The 15,648-nt window shown below is 36.9% G+C and overlaps 2 protein-coding genes across 2 annotated transcripts in view; one reads left to right on the top strand and one right to left on the bottom strand.

Moving 5' to 3' along the window:
- LOC134661288 (periodic tryptophan protein 1 homolog) overlaps positions 1–15,648 on the top strand; it is a 60,175-nt gene that overhangs the window by 25,860 nt on the left and 18,667 nt on the right. The window lies entirely within an intron of this gene.
- On the bottom strand, positions 6,768–13,792 carry LOC134660786 (zinc finger protein 436-like). Its single transcript, XM_063516575.1, has 8 exons — positions 13,773–13,792; positions 13,384–13,567; positions 12,923–13,289; positions 12,121–12,188; positions 11,836–11,958; positions 11,116–11,224; positions 10,731–10,905; positions 6,768–6,999 (listed from the first exon to the last, which is right to left on the bottom strand). The coding sequence occupies exons 2-8, from the start codon at positions 13,546–13,548 to the stop codon at positions 6,771–6,773; spliced, it is 1,236 nt and encodes a 411-aa protein (XP_063372645.1). The 5' UTR covers positions 13,549–13,567; positions 13,773–13,792; the 3' UTR covers positions 6,768–6,770.

The raw sequence follows: 15,648 nt of genomic DNA, 5'->3' as shown, positions 1-15,648 counted from the left end.
TTAAAAATGTATTTTGTAATTTGTATTTCAAATACGTGGAAGCCAGTATTTTGCCCAACCCTGCAGGCGAGAACGATTTCACAATCTCGAAGGTAGGATGTCGCGATCTCCTCTTTGATTAAGAATATTATGGAGTTATGTAGTTTTGATGAAAAGGGGTACGCAAGAAGAGATGTAGAGCGCTTTTCGAGTCCAAAAAAATTAGAATCCATTGAAGGCGGGCCACTCGGCAGTATTCCAGGTATTTTAGAATACCCATGTACAGGGCCGGATTAACATATTTGTTTCATATGGTAAAAAAAAATGTATGGTACCTAATGTCCAATATCAGTTTCTCAGACACACAATCATTAGATGATTATCTAATAGTACATTATTGTCGAGGTTCGGAAGTAGCTACTTGCAGGCTGAGGATTCGTTTTAAACGGACGACCTTGGGAGTCCGTTTAATTGAATCCGAAGCCAGCAAGTAGCCTTCCAGCCGAGTCATATATAGTGCTTTTCTCAAAAATGGTGCAAGAAATAGAAATATTTTACAGAACTTACAGAAGCAACGTTCTAATTTTCCATTAATTTTCACAGAAAAAAATACAACCATTAAAAAAATTAGCTTGCCGCCTTTAAAAAAAAAAGAAGTGAGAATACGTCAACCTATTTGAGACACCTAAATAGTCGCGGTACCAACATTAAGCCTGTAACAGACTATCGCACCGCACCGCGACCTTGGAGCGTCGCACCCATAAGTGAGAGCGAGAAAGAGATATCTGTTTCTCGCTCTCACTTATGGGTGCGACGCTCCAAGGTCGCGGTGCGGTGCGAGTCTGTTAGAGGCTTTATAATAATAAGTGCTGATCATCTGTTTGGCTGTTTAAGGGACCTATGCCTTCATTTGATATGGCCATTTGAAGTTTTAAAAAGTTTGGAACTCGTTAAATAATGGAATTTGTATGCGACATTGCAGTCCCGAAATCGAGACTGCAATGTTTTTAACTTTTTAATTTTTTGAATGACCATAAACTATGCACTTCGCGACCTATTTTTTAACCGGCAACGTCGACTTTGCCGTCCATTTTTGAGAAAATTATGTTATTTTATAGCTTTTAAAGTATGTGTGGCGCCACTGTGCCAGCGCCGCACTTGTTAGTTTTTATCTCATTTATTTATCTCATTTGAAGTCATTACCTAATTGTACCCATTACTTAAGCAATTTGTTCTTATCTGTGCAAACTTCGATTCGCGGGACCAATCAGGGCCTGGCTTCCTACAGAAGCCACCCCTGATTGGCCGCGCGATCCACTACTACCAACTTAGACACCATTTTCTCCAATTTTGTAACTGAACTGCTCTTCCTTCTGCTCCTGACCACCGTCACGAAAACACGGTGACATAATTTGTAAGACCGACTCTTTGTGTCCTCGAAGAAATAAATACCTTCACCACTGCATCAGCGTTTCCGTCGATAGCCCTCACCAATACCCCACGGGCTGGGTCTTACAACTGGTGACCCCGAGAAGAATAGACTCGCCGGCGACGAACGAAACATCGACCGCCCATTTTGAAAAATGAACTCGCCCGCGGCTGAACCACGCGGTGGTAACAGCGAAGCCCTGCGCCCTGCTTAATAAAAACGCACCGCCCGGCGACCTCGTAGCGCAAGAAGACTCCGCGCTACCCGACGACCACACGCAGCAACTGCTCGGCCATCACGTGCAGGAAAACGGCCACGTGCAGCTACATCCCGCGCGACGCCATCAGCGACGCGCTCACGTAACAAGACGCCAAGCACGCGTCGGCGCCCCCGGAACGACTAGCGTCAGCGATCCGCGGAGCACGTGTCCGCGTCCCCGGACCACGAGGCAACAGCTACCTACGGAGCACGTGTCGACCCGCGCCACGTGCCTACGACGGCGCGCACACGTGTCCCCTCTGCGGCGCGACAGCGCGCCGACTCCGCAGCGACCGCGTGAACAAATCCGGCGCGTCCGCGCGCTCCGTCCCCGGCGCTCCACGCGCTCCCCGTCCGCGTCGGCGCCACGCCCACTGCACGCGCACGTGCTCACGCGCGTGTGAGATACGTAGTATAAAAACAAAGATCACACTTACATTTTAACGAAATGGTTCACTTTTGCTAAGGTAATACGTATTTCGAAATAATAAGTTAGAACAGCAAATAAAAATAACGCAACTACCCTACATTTATATTTCTTGACCATAACTGTCAGAACGTAAGTAATGTAAATAAAGTACTTTATAATAATAAGCCATGATATTAAATTTGTATTAGTTTGCATTCATTATTCTATAATAAATTAAATTAAATGTAGCAAATAAATCTGTTAAATTGAATTATTATGATAACCGGATGTGCAGGAAACATCTTACTTGTTATTCCTACCAAGAAGTGGTGGAAGGGGTGAAGTCTAATCGAATATAAGCGGGTGTCTGACAGTTGTGGGCCTCTTCTCAGTTGGCGAGCTAACGACGACAAACGAAGTTAAGTGTCCATTTTATTTTATTGTGTTTTTATGACTTGTATGTTGTCTTTGTGTTATAGTCTGATGGTATGTACGTTACAACCTTTAATGTGAATATAACCCTTTGATGACCTTTTAACAATTGCTTTGTAACGTATATTCTAACTGATTACGGTGTAATACATCATGAAGCTTATTGCTAGATCTTTATTACTGTTTTAAATTATGTCAAGTGTGTACGTTAAGGTAGCCAGTACTAACTATTAGCCACCAATATCTATTACGCAGCGTACCTACTTGACTAATTTAGCAATACAATATTAAGATTTTTGTGAATTATGTGGTAATAAAGCCGATTAATTGTTCAGTAAATCTACAATATACTTTTACTTACAATCTGTTTATATCAATATATTACTTAAATAATGTTTACCATTTTTATATTCTAAACCTTGTAGTTGTCCCTATAATAAATACATTACTTTGAGCAATAACTAACTGGTCTTAATTAAATACTGCATTGCATTCTTATTTTATATTTTATTAATGATTATATTAAAGTATATCTGACATCAGAAGTTGGGATGTTACACACATTTTATGCCTACAAAACTAATGTTTCAGGAACAGTACGAGTCAACAGCGGGACGCTATCCAACTCCAAACAGACACTGTAAGCCGCGCTATCCTGGACACAAGGACACTGGTGTTTCACTTTCAGTGAAAACCCCAGGTGAAACAAGATATTTGGTATACTAAGCATGATGCTTTTTATGGAGAACAGCAGCAAGCAGCTCAAAAGTACTTCGCGAAACAGAAACTACCGCACCTGTGAGACGCTACGGAGTGGCGCCTGTCTGGAAGGATGACTGATGAATGATGTTGTTTCTGGTATGTTAAAACTTGGTTATACTTAAAAGTAGGACTGTATAGGTATGTTTAAATATCGAATCACATCGAATAGTTACTGAGTTAGATAAACGTAAACGTCGGTCCTTTTTATAACCTTTCTTATGTAACCCATAATGAGGCGTAAATAAATATATTCTAATCACAATTTAGTTAATGACTAAATTGAATAATAAAAAAAGGGTTATTTGTGAACACTTTGAAAAGCAGTTTGGATTGGATAAGTTTCTAAACGTTGGAATAACGTTATTTATAGCCTGGATAAATATTTTAATCGTGATTAGTTAGCTATAACTCGAATTTTATTATAAGATTTTGAGGTCTGCATTAGAGACTTCGTTTGAATTTTAGGCGGTTAATAACGATGGGCATTTTAAACGTGTATCAAGTCACATTCAGCTGTCGGTTTAGTTACGAATTTGATTTAATTCTCACGTTTATGATATTTATCGTCAGCTTTGGCACTTTTCCTAAACGGCCGTTAACGGTATACAGTTAAGTGGAAATACCCTTATACGTCCTATATATTTTATTAGTCACATTATTTCTTATTTTTGTTACGATTGATACGAATAAATATTTATATAACACCAGTTACTTAGGTTCAATAGTCTGATATCGAAGGCACATATCTTAAACTATTTCAATAAGTATAAAACAGTAAATAATATCTGGGGGCACGGTAGTGCCCCCGCCAAGACGAGCAAAGCGAAGCGCAAGGGCACTACCTACCTTTTCTCGAAGCGCTTCGTCGTTTTTTTGAACCCTCATAACTTGGGTTTGGATTATATCAGATAAACAAAACTCTCGGAATATGATGTCAATAGTAAACTTATTAAACATAAAAATTTTCAATTGCATAGCTCTTATACTTTAGATTTTATTCATGTCTAAAAAACCCCGATTTCGTCACTGACTCACTCACTCACTGTTGATCATCAAAACCTCTAGGGTACTTCCTGAAGTCCTAGGAAGCTGAAATTTGGTATGTAAGATAGTATTAGTCCACAAACAACAAAAAAATTCAAAAAATTGAAATTTTTAGCCCCTAAGGGGGTGAAAAGGGGGGGTGGAATTATGTATGGGAAATCAATAACCGCTGAACCGATTTAGTTGAAATTTGGTATGTATAGGTAAACCAGAACTTTGGGAGTATTGTCATGAGGGCGCTCGTTTTGAATTTTATATAGCAACAATTTGTATAGTGGGGACAATGGAAATTGGCAGATGATTTTTGTTTTAGTCCGACAACTTTAATAAGTGCGAAGTTTGATGTTTGGATATTTCTTCGGTTTTTACGCTTAAATGGCTGACTCGATTTAGATAAAATGAATAGCGTAAAGTCAATAAGTAACGCAAGAGTTTAAGTAAGAATTTATATAGATAATTTTACAAATAACATTATTACAAGACATCAACCAAATCGTGACGACCTGACTATAGTGACATTTGTCCATAAGTTTGAAACTTACCCGTCAATTCAGATGCTAATTTCGTTATGTTTTTTAATGGAAGAAATTTCTCTCCCGCACGTTTTTTTTCCAATAAATAACTATATACACTATTTACAACTTTTTTCTCTGTAAAATCTAAAACTTTCGGCATGATTATTGCAGTCTAATAATAATTCACACGAAAGTAGACAAAGCAATGTTTACATTGTCAATATTGACAACTATCATAGAGGGTAGATGTTGTCTATTATTAAAATTGTTGCCATTGCTAGAAATTAGTACCAACAAATTTCCGTAACATGGCGCACCCTCAATAGATCCTGGTTCACCTATAGATAGTTATTGTTATGGGGAAGGATATAGAATAAGTTTTCAACCCCAAAATCACCCCGTAAGGGTGAAAAGGGGTGGAAAAAGGCATTAGGGGAAAAAGGGGGTTGAAGTTTGTATGGGGAATCCAGTAAAAAGCAGATTGTATAAAAGATGCCCCCAGGTACGTATTTCAGGATTTTTAGTAGTAAATCACCCGCAACCCTTTAAATTAGGAGATGGAAGATTGTCATAAGCAACTTACAAAAAGATGTGAAATCCCACCAAAAACATTTTCATGTAAAATGTTGCCAAGACGAAACCATAAGGCTCGCACTGACAAAAAGTTATCAGATCTCTTGTAGAGCCAAGCTTCTAACTCTACAAGCCCTAACTTCACAGACTCTACACCTTAGTCAAAATATGTGGCTTGGCCGTTTCGTTACCACAAGAACTATTTTATAATAAAAAATAATGAATAGTGAATACATTTTTCACCTCACGCCCATGGGACGAAACGGTCAAGCCACATATTTTGACTAAGGTGTAGAGTCTAGAGTCTACAAGAGATCTGATAACTTTTTGTCAGTGCGAGCCTTATGGTTTCGTCTTGGCAACATTTTACATGAAAATGTTTTTGGTGGGATTAAATTATCTGGTCGTTTTAAAACTGTAAATGATAAAGTTCACACGCTTTTTGGTTTTCATTTACAAGCCCCTCGTAAGCTTATCGATATTAAAACAGTCTGTGGTAGTCGTGATACTTTCATAAATAGTAATAACGGTTGATGAACAGTCACAATTTACAATGAGATTTATTCAAAACTTATGAGAAAGTTGCATTCAATCCACAAGAGTGCCAAACTAAATACACATTTTGAGTTGATTACCTCATGTTGGCTGGTGAAATTGACTTTTAAGTAATGATTTTGAATAAATAATTAATAGCGTTCATTTGGATCAGATTTTTTATGTTTACCATTAGTATTTTATTTGCGTTGGTGTGGTCAAAAAAATTGTCTTTATAGTCTGTTCGGAAAGAGAAGAGTCGTGGAATGTATTGGGCCCCATACATTCCACGACTCTTCACTTTCCGCACAGACTAACTCGGTAGGTAGCACAGTTTGTTTAACCCTCATGCGCTGAAACTTTCGTAACACTCAAGACCACAGAACAAGTAGAATGGCGATGCGAGCAGGGTACGTGTCGCCGCCGGTTATGAGCAAACGCTCGCATGCTAGTACTCGCCCGCGCTGACCGAAAAACGTAAACATGCCTTTTGCGCCACAATAACGTTCAGATTAAGAAGCCAGACATCAAATCTGTCTAAAGGAGGCGTATCCATTCAGCAGGCACACAAGTTTTTACTACCGTTGCGCGAGAAATGTGGAAATGTGGAGAGGAACGAGCGGCGACACCGGTTCCGATACTAACTGCGCGCGATAGCCGTTCTAACCTCTTTAATATTTTCTGTGCTCAAGACTCCGCTTTTCGAAAAAAATCTGGAATCGCTTGCTCGGATATCAATATAAGCACGAGGAGTTAAACAAGAGCTTTGCCCCTTTGTATAACAATTAACTACAGTTAATTTATGAGAATTGGGATACATAAATAAATGTATAGTTTATTTATCTTCACTGAAGATGCTCTCAAGTGTGGCGGGATCCATGTGGTGCGCAGCGTCGTCGGGCGGCGGCGCCGCGGCCGGCTCGGGCTGCTCGCTGCTGTGGTGGATCTCCTGGTGGATTCTCATGTAGTATGAATCGCTGAACCTCTCCGTGCAGAGGTGACACTCGAGTTGTTCCTTCGGCAAGTCCTCATCATCAGTGGATTTGTGCTCCTCAGCTATTATCCTGTTAAGACATAACTAAATCAGGTAAGATGGATAAATAAAGTATTGATTTAATGTACCGCCGCGGCGCGCCGGGTGACGTTGTTCAGTCTGTCAAGAGTGCCAGTCAAGTGCGGATGGTGCAACTGGCACTTACGACTGTAAATATGTACCATGAATCTAGTTATTTAGTATAACTGGATCAGGCATGAGGGGTGGGGGGAAATGACCGAACGGGATAGTCTTATGTATCGTTCTGTACTTGTCACAGTCTCACATTTTTTTATTCGTCACCGTAAATTTAGTATGGATTATGGTGGGCAACAAATAAATTCGACCAATCATAGTGTCGCATTGTGTATGTTTTGTCCCTCATGGAGCCGCCACGCGTATAGCACATCTACTCGTATTAGGATCCTACACTGACTTAATATAAAAGAAATAGACACACAAAGCAGAACAAAAACGTCAAGAAATGTGGATCCCAATGACGTTTCGCACCATTTGCATTGATGATAAAAACGCTTACGTAAATTTTGAGTCAAGATAAATGTTTCGTACAGAAAAGAGCTTAATGTCGTAAGCATTAAGTGTCAAATTTGCAAACATAAGTACCAACACTGTTAAAAAATTTAGTCCGATGGCACTAAACGTAACGTATTTACGTCAAACAACGTCAAACGAGAATAATGAACGAATGGAGTCACTTTGGTACACTTTAATATGTATTACTGTACAGGAAAACCAATTGAAGTAATAAATAAAACAAATTTAATTTAATCGGGAGCTCAAATAAAATTAATTCGTGGTTCAAATTCAAACAAATTAAATTTTTAATTCGTAAGTATACGTCTTTAAATACTAATTTCCTTGAAATAAATTCTACTTATTAAATAACTGTGTATTTAAGATCTACATTTACTCATAGCGCGGGTGCACGGGGACATTTAGATACTGATTGGATTTTTTTTATAAAGTCTACCTACACTTTATAAAAAAAATCCTGTGGTTGTCACTGTGTTCCGACAGGTTTAGCATTTACAGTTAGTCGATATAAGCCCTTATTGGTGGTGTATATGTCGGAAACAGGGAAATGGGCCGAACACACAAGTGCCGTTTTGCCTTGTTTAAAACTGCATCACCCCTATCTCTTGCTATAATTAAATAGCAGTCCACTTTGCACGTCGCATAGGTTTTCTTGGAAATCTTGAATTTAAACATAATATTATTTCTTATGAATTCCATATAAAAATATAAAAAAATATTGACCTCACATCGACTCATTAGATTTTTGTTCCTTAACATCCCTTCTTTGGTACTAACAAATTAATTTATTCAAAACCATAAAATTACCACCAGATTACATAAATTATGTAATGCTATCCAAAGAACTAACCGAAAGAAATACATTCCATCCTTTTTCCTTGTTTTATCATTGTTATTTTTACATATTTTAACGGCACATTTCGTAATTGTTGACAACTTCACATTTGAGCGTTTCAAACAAGACTAAACGAAAAAGTAATGCATGATCTGTTTTGACATCACTTTTGTGGGGCCATTTTTGGCGGCTGATTGGGTATCCAGTTATTTATACTATATCAATGGGATCCTACCATCTATGGTAAATACGTTATTAAGTACATATAAGGACAAGTCAACTGCTATGACAAGTTTTTATTTTAAAGCAATTTTGACAAATCTCGCATCTCTGAATTTAAAAAAACCTACGGATGCGTGGCGTGGCAATGGCAATGAGCGAATAAAATTTTCATTTCCCGCCTTTTGACGTACTTAGTGCCAGTTGCACCATCCGCACTTGACAGACTGATCAACTCTAGATCAAGTTCACCCGGCGCGCCGCGGCGGTTTATTATGAAACTTTCCATATAATACAATTTAGCGAACTCTTTAACGATGACAAAAAGTTTCATGCAACCGACCCTTACAGTTTATCTTTTAATTAGTTTGTAAGTATTTTTTTTTGTTTTTAATCTAGCTATAGCAAACCTTTCGTGTAAAATAATAAAAGTCCGCCCTTGCAACTTGCCACTACGCTAAGAAAATCAGAGAGTGGATGAAAGCTAACAGTGTTCGATTCGTTCACCATTAATATCCTGGCTATAATGAAGCATAAGCTGTGGACAACATTCACAGATTCAGATTCAATTGAAAGTATAATAAACAATGGACAAACGCTACCAAAATACTGTCAACTAGACGAATAAGAAATATAAATTAAAAGCTAGTCTTTATTTTTTGTTTTTCTTTTTAATTTTTGCTAGTTGGGGCATTTCACGCCAAGCGGGCAGCGAAAAATGTGTCAGGTCATAGAATTTGCTGATATTTGGAATAATCATACTACTCGATGTTTTAAAAATACGCATTCTTTTATTTTATTTTTATTCGGCACCGTTTCCGGTTTGGAAGCATTTAAATAATGGACGAAATTTGAGGAGAGCATTTTTCAAAAGCTGATGCAGCTATTATTTAATAAACTGAAAAATAAGTTGAATATTGGTTTGTATACAATTTTAATTGGTCTTTCTTGCAGTTATAACAATTTTGATTTTTTTTTAATTTTTTCATACAAAAAACCGGAAATGAAAATTTTAAATCGAATTTATATGAAGTTCGGTATTTTTGAATTTTTTTATTTTTACCTCTAAATGTAGCTTATAGTTCATCATAAATACCTGGAAAGTTTGAAATACGCTTGGCGTGAAATGCCCCAGTTTTCAAGTATGTATTGGATCAAATTGTTTGTTTAGAATAATACAAATAACGAAGATATTTCATGTTCTCTTTGTGCTTATACTATACTTATCGATACAGTCTTAACCAGAGATGGGCATCATTCGAATAAACTTTTATCGGAATAATCATTCGAATAAACAATAATTCAAGATTTTTTTTATTCGCGGATGATTTATTCGCGAATGATTTATTCGCGGATGATTTATTCGCGAATAATTTATCCGCGGATAAATCATCCGAGCACTTTTAAAATGACGAATGATTTATTCGTTAATTTCATTCGAATAAATCCACGAAAAATATTTAAGTTTATTGGCTTATTCCATTCAAATAAACAACACGAATAATCACGTTTAATATGACTTGTTTTTTACTATAAATTGTTTCTGGCAAGTTAAAGATTGTTAAGGGTTAAAGGATAAGCCCAGGTAGTATAATAACAAAGGATTAGTGTGAACAATAAATTACTCACACACAAAATTATATCAGTAACTTTCTAGCCAGACCCAGAAAGAGATAGCTATATACTAAAAGAGTGAGAAAACCAAATTTTCTTAGCAGTTGTTTGCTTCAGAGCGAATCTCACAACGCGTAATTTATATTTACAGTACCTATTTAGGTAGTTATAGGACTTGCAGGTAGATTGTATCGCACATCACAGTTGCCAAATCTTTCGAAACCGTGAAAAGTTTATAAGGTATTCCAATAAACAAATTATTCGTGGGAATTCATTCGACGAATAAATTATTCGCGTATGAATTATTCGACGAATAATTTATTCAAATGAGAATAATCATCCGACATTTTTATTCGTCATTCGCGATAAATTTTGTTATTTTCATTCGTTATTCGTCATTCGAATAAATTTTGCCCATCTCTGGTCTTAACTATGAAATAACGGTATTTGGCGGAAAGATGTCTATTATAAAAAAGGAGAAGGAACCTCGACCGTGAATTCCTAAGCTCAAACAAAACAGTGCTCAGTTAAAAACTAACCGTTTGACATCTTCCAGGGTCTTGGGCTTGGGTAAGTCTTTTGTAGTGATAACTTTACAGCGCACTCTATGCTGGGCTAACTGTTCGAATGTGTCGAACTTCTGGTTGCAGCCGTAGCATATGGCTTTGTTGTGGCATGTCTCGTGAACCATCAAATCTGTAGATGTTACAAAATCTGAAAATAAATGAAAAATCGTTTATTGGTCACAATCATTGTGTAAAGGGGCCTACAGATTACCAGTTTGCCGGACGATATCAACTTGTCAGTTAAACGTGACAGTTCCGAACAACTGACAGGCTGATATCGTCCGGCGAACTGGTAATATGTGGGCCCTGTGGAGTAGTAGGAATATTTGGTGTATTGTATAGGGTTAAATAAACTTACTTCGTCTACAGGTTGAGCACACGTATTTATCCTTCTTCTTTGGTGGCGATTGTTTTCCCCCAATCTTTCTTTTTACTGATTTGTAGGAATGTTGAGCTATCACATGAGCCTATTAAGAGAAAAAAAATGTGTCATTATTAGAGAGCTTAGTGGCAATAAAGTAATAAGTATATAAGTTAAAAACATGAAAGTAAAAAAAAGTGCTTTCACTCGCAGTCTGACTAGAGTCGGACCTAGGACAGACTTAGCAGTGACAGAGTGTGGAAGATCCGCTATAAAAGTCTAATTCCTAAGAAAATATGTACTAACTTAACATAACAATCCTTCACAATACTGGTTGATTTGTATTACATTCTATGAGGTAATGTTGTGTAAGAGAAAGTTTATTTGGCTCAGGGCAAGAGGAACAGTATGAGAATTCCATACAAGTCTTGTTTCACCCTGTTTTTATCCAGACCCTGTACCATGAGTCACTGACAGTGTCTAAACTGACATATACGCTATCGAGAACGTAATTTACTTTCTATACATCTCGCTTGCACTAATATGCGAGTACGAGCGAGATGCATAGAAAGTAAATTACGTTCTCGATGGCGTTTATGTCAGTGCCAAACTGGTGGTAGCTATATAGGAAGCTCAATCCTTGTGCATTTGAGTCTCAGCATCTATCATTTTTCAATATTCAGTTCATCATTTAGGTACCTTATTACAGAACGTTACCTTCAGCCCAGATACACTGTGGAATGACTTGGCGCACAGCATACACTCCAGAGGAAGGTCTGTAGGTACAGCTTCAGAGTCTGCCTCACTAGTGGGTTCCTCTTTCAATGGTGCATCTAAAAACTGAAATGACATTTTATTACCTATTAACTATTAAGCTCAATCACCTAGGTATAGAAACTTGTCAAAATAAATATGGAAAAACGAAACACATAGGTATAATATGAAGCCAATTGATTGATAAACAGCCTTATGGGAATTTCAAAACCTGAAAGTAAATCATACCTCTTCCAGCATTTCATTTCCATTTGGCTGTGCAGAATGCTCAGTTCTTTCATGGTAGGAAAATGTACCTAGAAATGTTATAGAAGTGTATTAAAAATAGTTATTTGTTTAACCGCTCGTGCTAAAATTCCCGAGACCCGAGAAAGCGAAATATTAGGGGTTCTAGACACGAGAGTTAAACTACCTTTACCACCCAGTGAATAACATTTTTTTCACCACAGCAATGCGAGGAAGATACTAACTGTAAAATATTAAATATATTAATTATGCGAATTTCAGGCAGAAAAATACGTTAAATTATATTGTAAGTAATTCAGCATTAAATAAGCTTTCAAGGTATATGAATCATAAGGGTAAGTAAGTACATACATACTTTTTTATCGGAAAAAATCTGTGTGACACAACTTATGACCTGACTAAGTACAACTGTGTATAGATGGGTTTTTTTTTCCCAGAGTTCAATACTAATAAAAACAGTAGGTATAAATACATAGTAAATTGCGATAAATCATTCTAAGTTGTAACCTATCCAATATTTGTAAGCCTAGTAGATCCACGATGGGAAGAAAGAATAAGAAAACCTAAAAACATCTATAACAAAATTAATGGCAAGATCACATCCCCAAATCTACCAGGTTTAATAGTAGCGCCAAAGACGTGTGTAGGCCAAAAAATGTAGTCAATAAATTCCATTTCTATTCAAGATCAAAAGTTATTAGAGACCAACCTGGGTTAGAGCACTTGAAAAGCTGCCGTTTTTCCACCTTCAACAGAAAGTTATTTAGGTAATCTTTTTACTAACCATTGATCTTAATAAGTTGTGGTTTTATCCATTCCTCAGGCTCTATTTTTATTTCTGCATCTCCTAACTCCTTGTATTGTGTATCAGAACATCCATTTCCATTCTCACCATAGTCATTATCAGACAGAACTTCTTGTTTGATTTCTATATCCATGGGAGTCTCAAAAACAGTATCATTTATATTTTGGTCTAGTTGAATAGGTTTGGGCCACACGGTGGCATCACCCGGGTCTAGATCTGTATGAGGGAACCTCTGTCTAAGAATTCTATCACTTTTTTGTACAACTGCAGCGAAAGTACACGCATTCTGAAGTTTTGTGTAACAAGTGTTACAGATAAACTTTGAATGTTGGTCTGTTGATGATAGCTGTAAAGTTAAAACGTAATCTCCGTCATGTCTAACAAATAAACCAGTTGAATTAGAACCATGCATAACTCATACTGTGAATTATAGGTATTACCTTGATATGTCCAACTTTAGCAAGGTCTTCAGCTACAGTACTTTCCATTCCTTCCCATGGTGATGACCAAGCATCAAAAAGATTGACTAGGCTTGTGGTTGGACCAAGTTTCTCAAGACAAGCCCTGCACTCCCACTCATCTGTTTTTGTTGTTTGCTGATCCATTAAATCATTTGATGTTGCCCTAAAAGTATGACAAAGTTAACAGATACAAATATTTTGTATAAATGTCAGTCCAGACTATATTTCCTTCACCAGACAACTTGTGGTAAATGTCAAGTTATATTCCATACAAATGCTCCATGCACTAAAGTATCACAACTGGTATGAGATATCATGCCAACCACAAGAGGGACACAAGCTGTAGTATTCCATGTAATAATACCTACTTGTCAACAACAGTTTCCGATGATGCTCTATATGCAAACACAGTTGGCAAATTTGCTTTATCACCATTAATAAAATGGCAACTGCACAATCGGTCTTCATTAGTCGGCTCCTTCTCTTTAAGCCTAAAAATTTGTTTCATGATATTATGTTAGAATACTGTTACCAATAAATTATAATTTAATAAAAGGCTAGCAACAAGTTCAAGGTTTTTATTTAAAGTGTAAAAAATAAGGTGTATCTGGGTGATTCCGAATACCTTGTTCTACCACTTATCTTAGGCGGTTGGTAATAAAGTTGTGTGGTGATTCATCTAGTAGAAGGTAGCTGAGGGGATAAAAGCTAGTTTATATATTACATTTTTACTTGTTTAATATAATACAAATCAGCTTCATGCACTTAAGCCCACTGCCAGCATATAGCTAACCATAATAACTTCTTACCAACAGCCTCGGTTAAATGATATACTTCAGGTAATTTCGAAAATGGAAGGATTTTTTATATAGTTTGTCAAGTCATTTCCATCAGCAGAAAAAAACAACCAATTTAAAAAAAATGTAGGCGCAGAGGGTATTATCCCATAGAAATCTTGAATTTTGCACTTTTTTCTACTGTTTGAAAGGCTATACAAGCATCAGCTCACTAACACGAAAAAACTTAAGTAAGGCACATCCAAATGCTGTTTTTTTTTTCAAAAATTGAGAACCTGATTCTCTATAGTCACTTAACAAAAATTCAGATATTCCAGAACCACAGATTCAGGCTCTCACTACCTGAAAAGTCAGCTAGTGTGTGGTGGGCCTAATAAAAATCAAATGACAATAATCCACCATCGAGACATACACATACACAAGGACAAGTCAAAGGAGTTTAAAAATAGGACCCCTCAAATATGGTTACTACATCTTCTACACCAGCTCCAACCGTGTGATTTGCATTTCGCCGTTTGTCAGGTATTTCAGAAGTTCCAGGAGATCAACAACTAGGTACATTTTAAGATGCCAATCTGCATCATATTGTCGTTTCGTCATAATACATTTTCCAATGCTGTTGAGGTCTACCAGCGTCTTCTTTGACATCAGGGGACAAAATAAACAAATTCACAAAAAAAAAAGAAAACTGCATTAACTGTGCTTACGGGCAAAGAGCTTTCCACTCCTCGAATAGTTTTGTATCAGCAGGAAATCTAAAGAAACTGCAGGTTTGTCTTCGGGAAATATGATTGCACCCGGGTGCGTAGCAATAAGGCATTATCAATTCCCGGGCAACCCGTCTCCTTGTGATTATACACAACTCTCCATACCGTTACGTCACTATTGAAGCAATTCGTAAACCTATAATATGAAAAAGCAATTAGAATTCAGAACTATGAAAATAAGTAAATAATGCGACTCCACTGACAAATGCAACGCCATTTTTGACAGCAATAGAGAAATAGAGCATTAGGACACATAAGGTGAAGATTTTACGTGATTTTTAACAAATCATCTAAGGTATTTTTTTATGAGAGAAAATATCGTACTTTTAAAAAATAACAAAAAATAATAATTTAAATTATTCTGTTTCAATACTTAACACATCTCACGCAACACTGCCAAACTAAATGATAAATATGTTAATAAAAATGAGTTTAGGAACAACATTTTTTCTCTAATAAATATATCTTAGGAATACTTACTTATAAATTTACTTGCGAAATGTGGTAACCGTTAAGTTTCCGCAGTAAAGAAAAAAGTATTACTTATTTCATTTCTAAATTGCCTGTTGAAACCATGTTGAAACCGTCTGACTGCGACGAATGGATATAATTGGGTTTGGTCATAGGTCCATGGGTTTGGTTGTGTTTATGGTTATTCCAAACCCTGACAACACTAGGCT

Source organism: Cydia amplana, chromosome Z (assembly GCF_948474715.1).
Source record: "Cydia amplana chromosome Z, ilCydAmpl1.1, whole genome shotgun sequence".
Classification (NCBI taxonomy): Eukaryota; Metazoa; Arthropoda; class Insecta; order Lepidoptera; family Tortricidae; genus Cydia; species Cydia amplana.
Note: the sequence above shows the minus strand (reverse complement) of the source record. Positions and strands in the feature narration are given on the sequence as shown.

Coding starts and splice junctions, on each gene's coding strand:
- LOC134660786 (XM_063516575.1), bottom strand. CDS start 13,548: ATGGATCAGCAAACAACAAAAACAGATGAGTGGGAGTGCAGGGCTTGT. Junction 12,189..12,922: donor ACAACTTATTAAGATCAATG/GTTAGTAAAAAG, acceptor TAACATTTCTAG/GTACATTTTCCTACCATGAA. Junction 11,959..12,120: donor GAAATGAAATGCTGGAAGAG/GTATGATTTACT, acceptor ATGTCATTTCAG/TTTTTAGATGCACCATTGAA.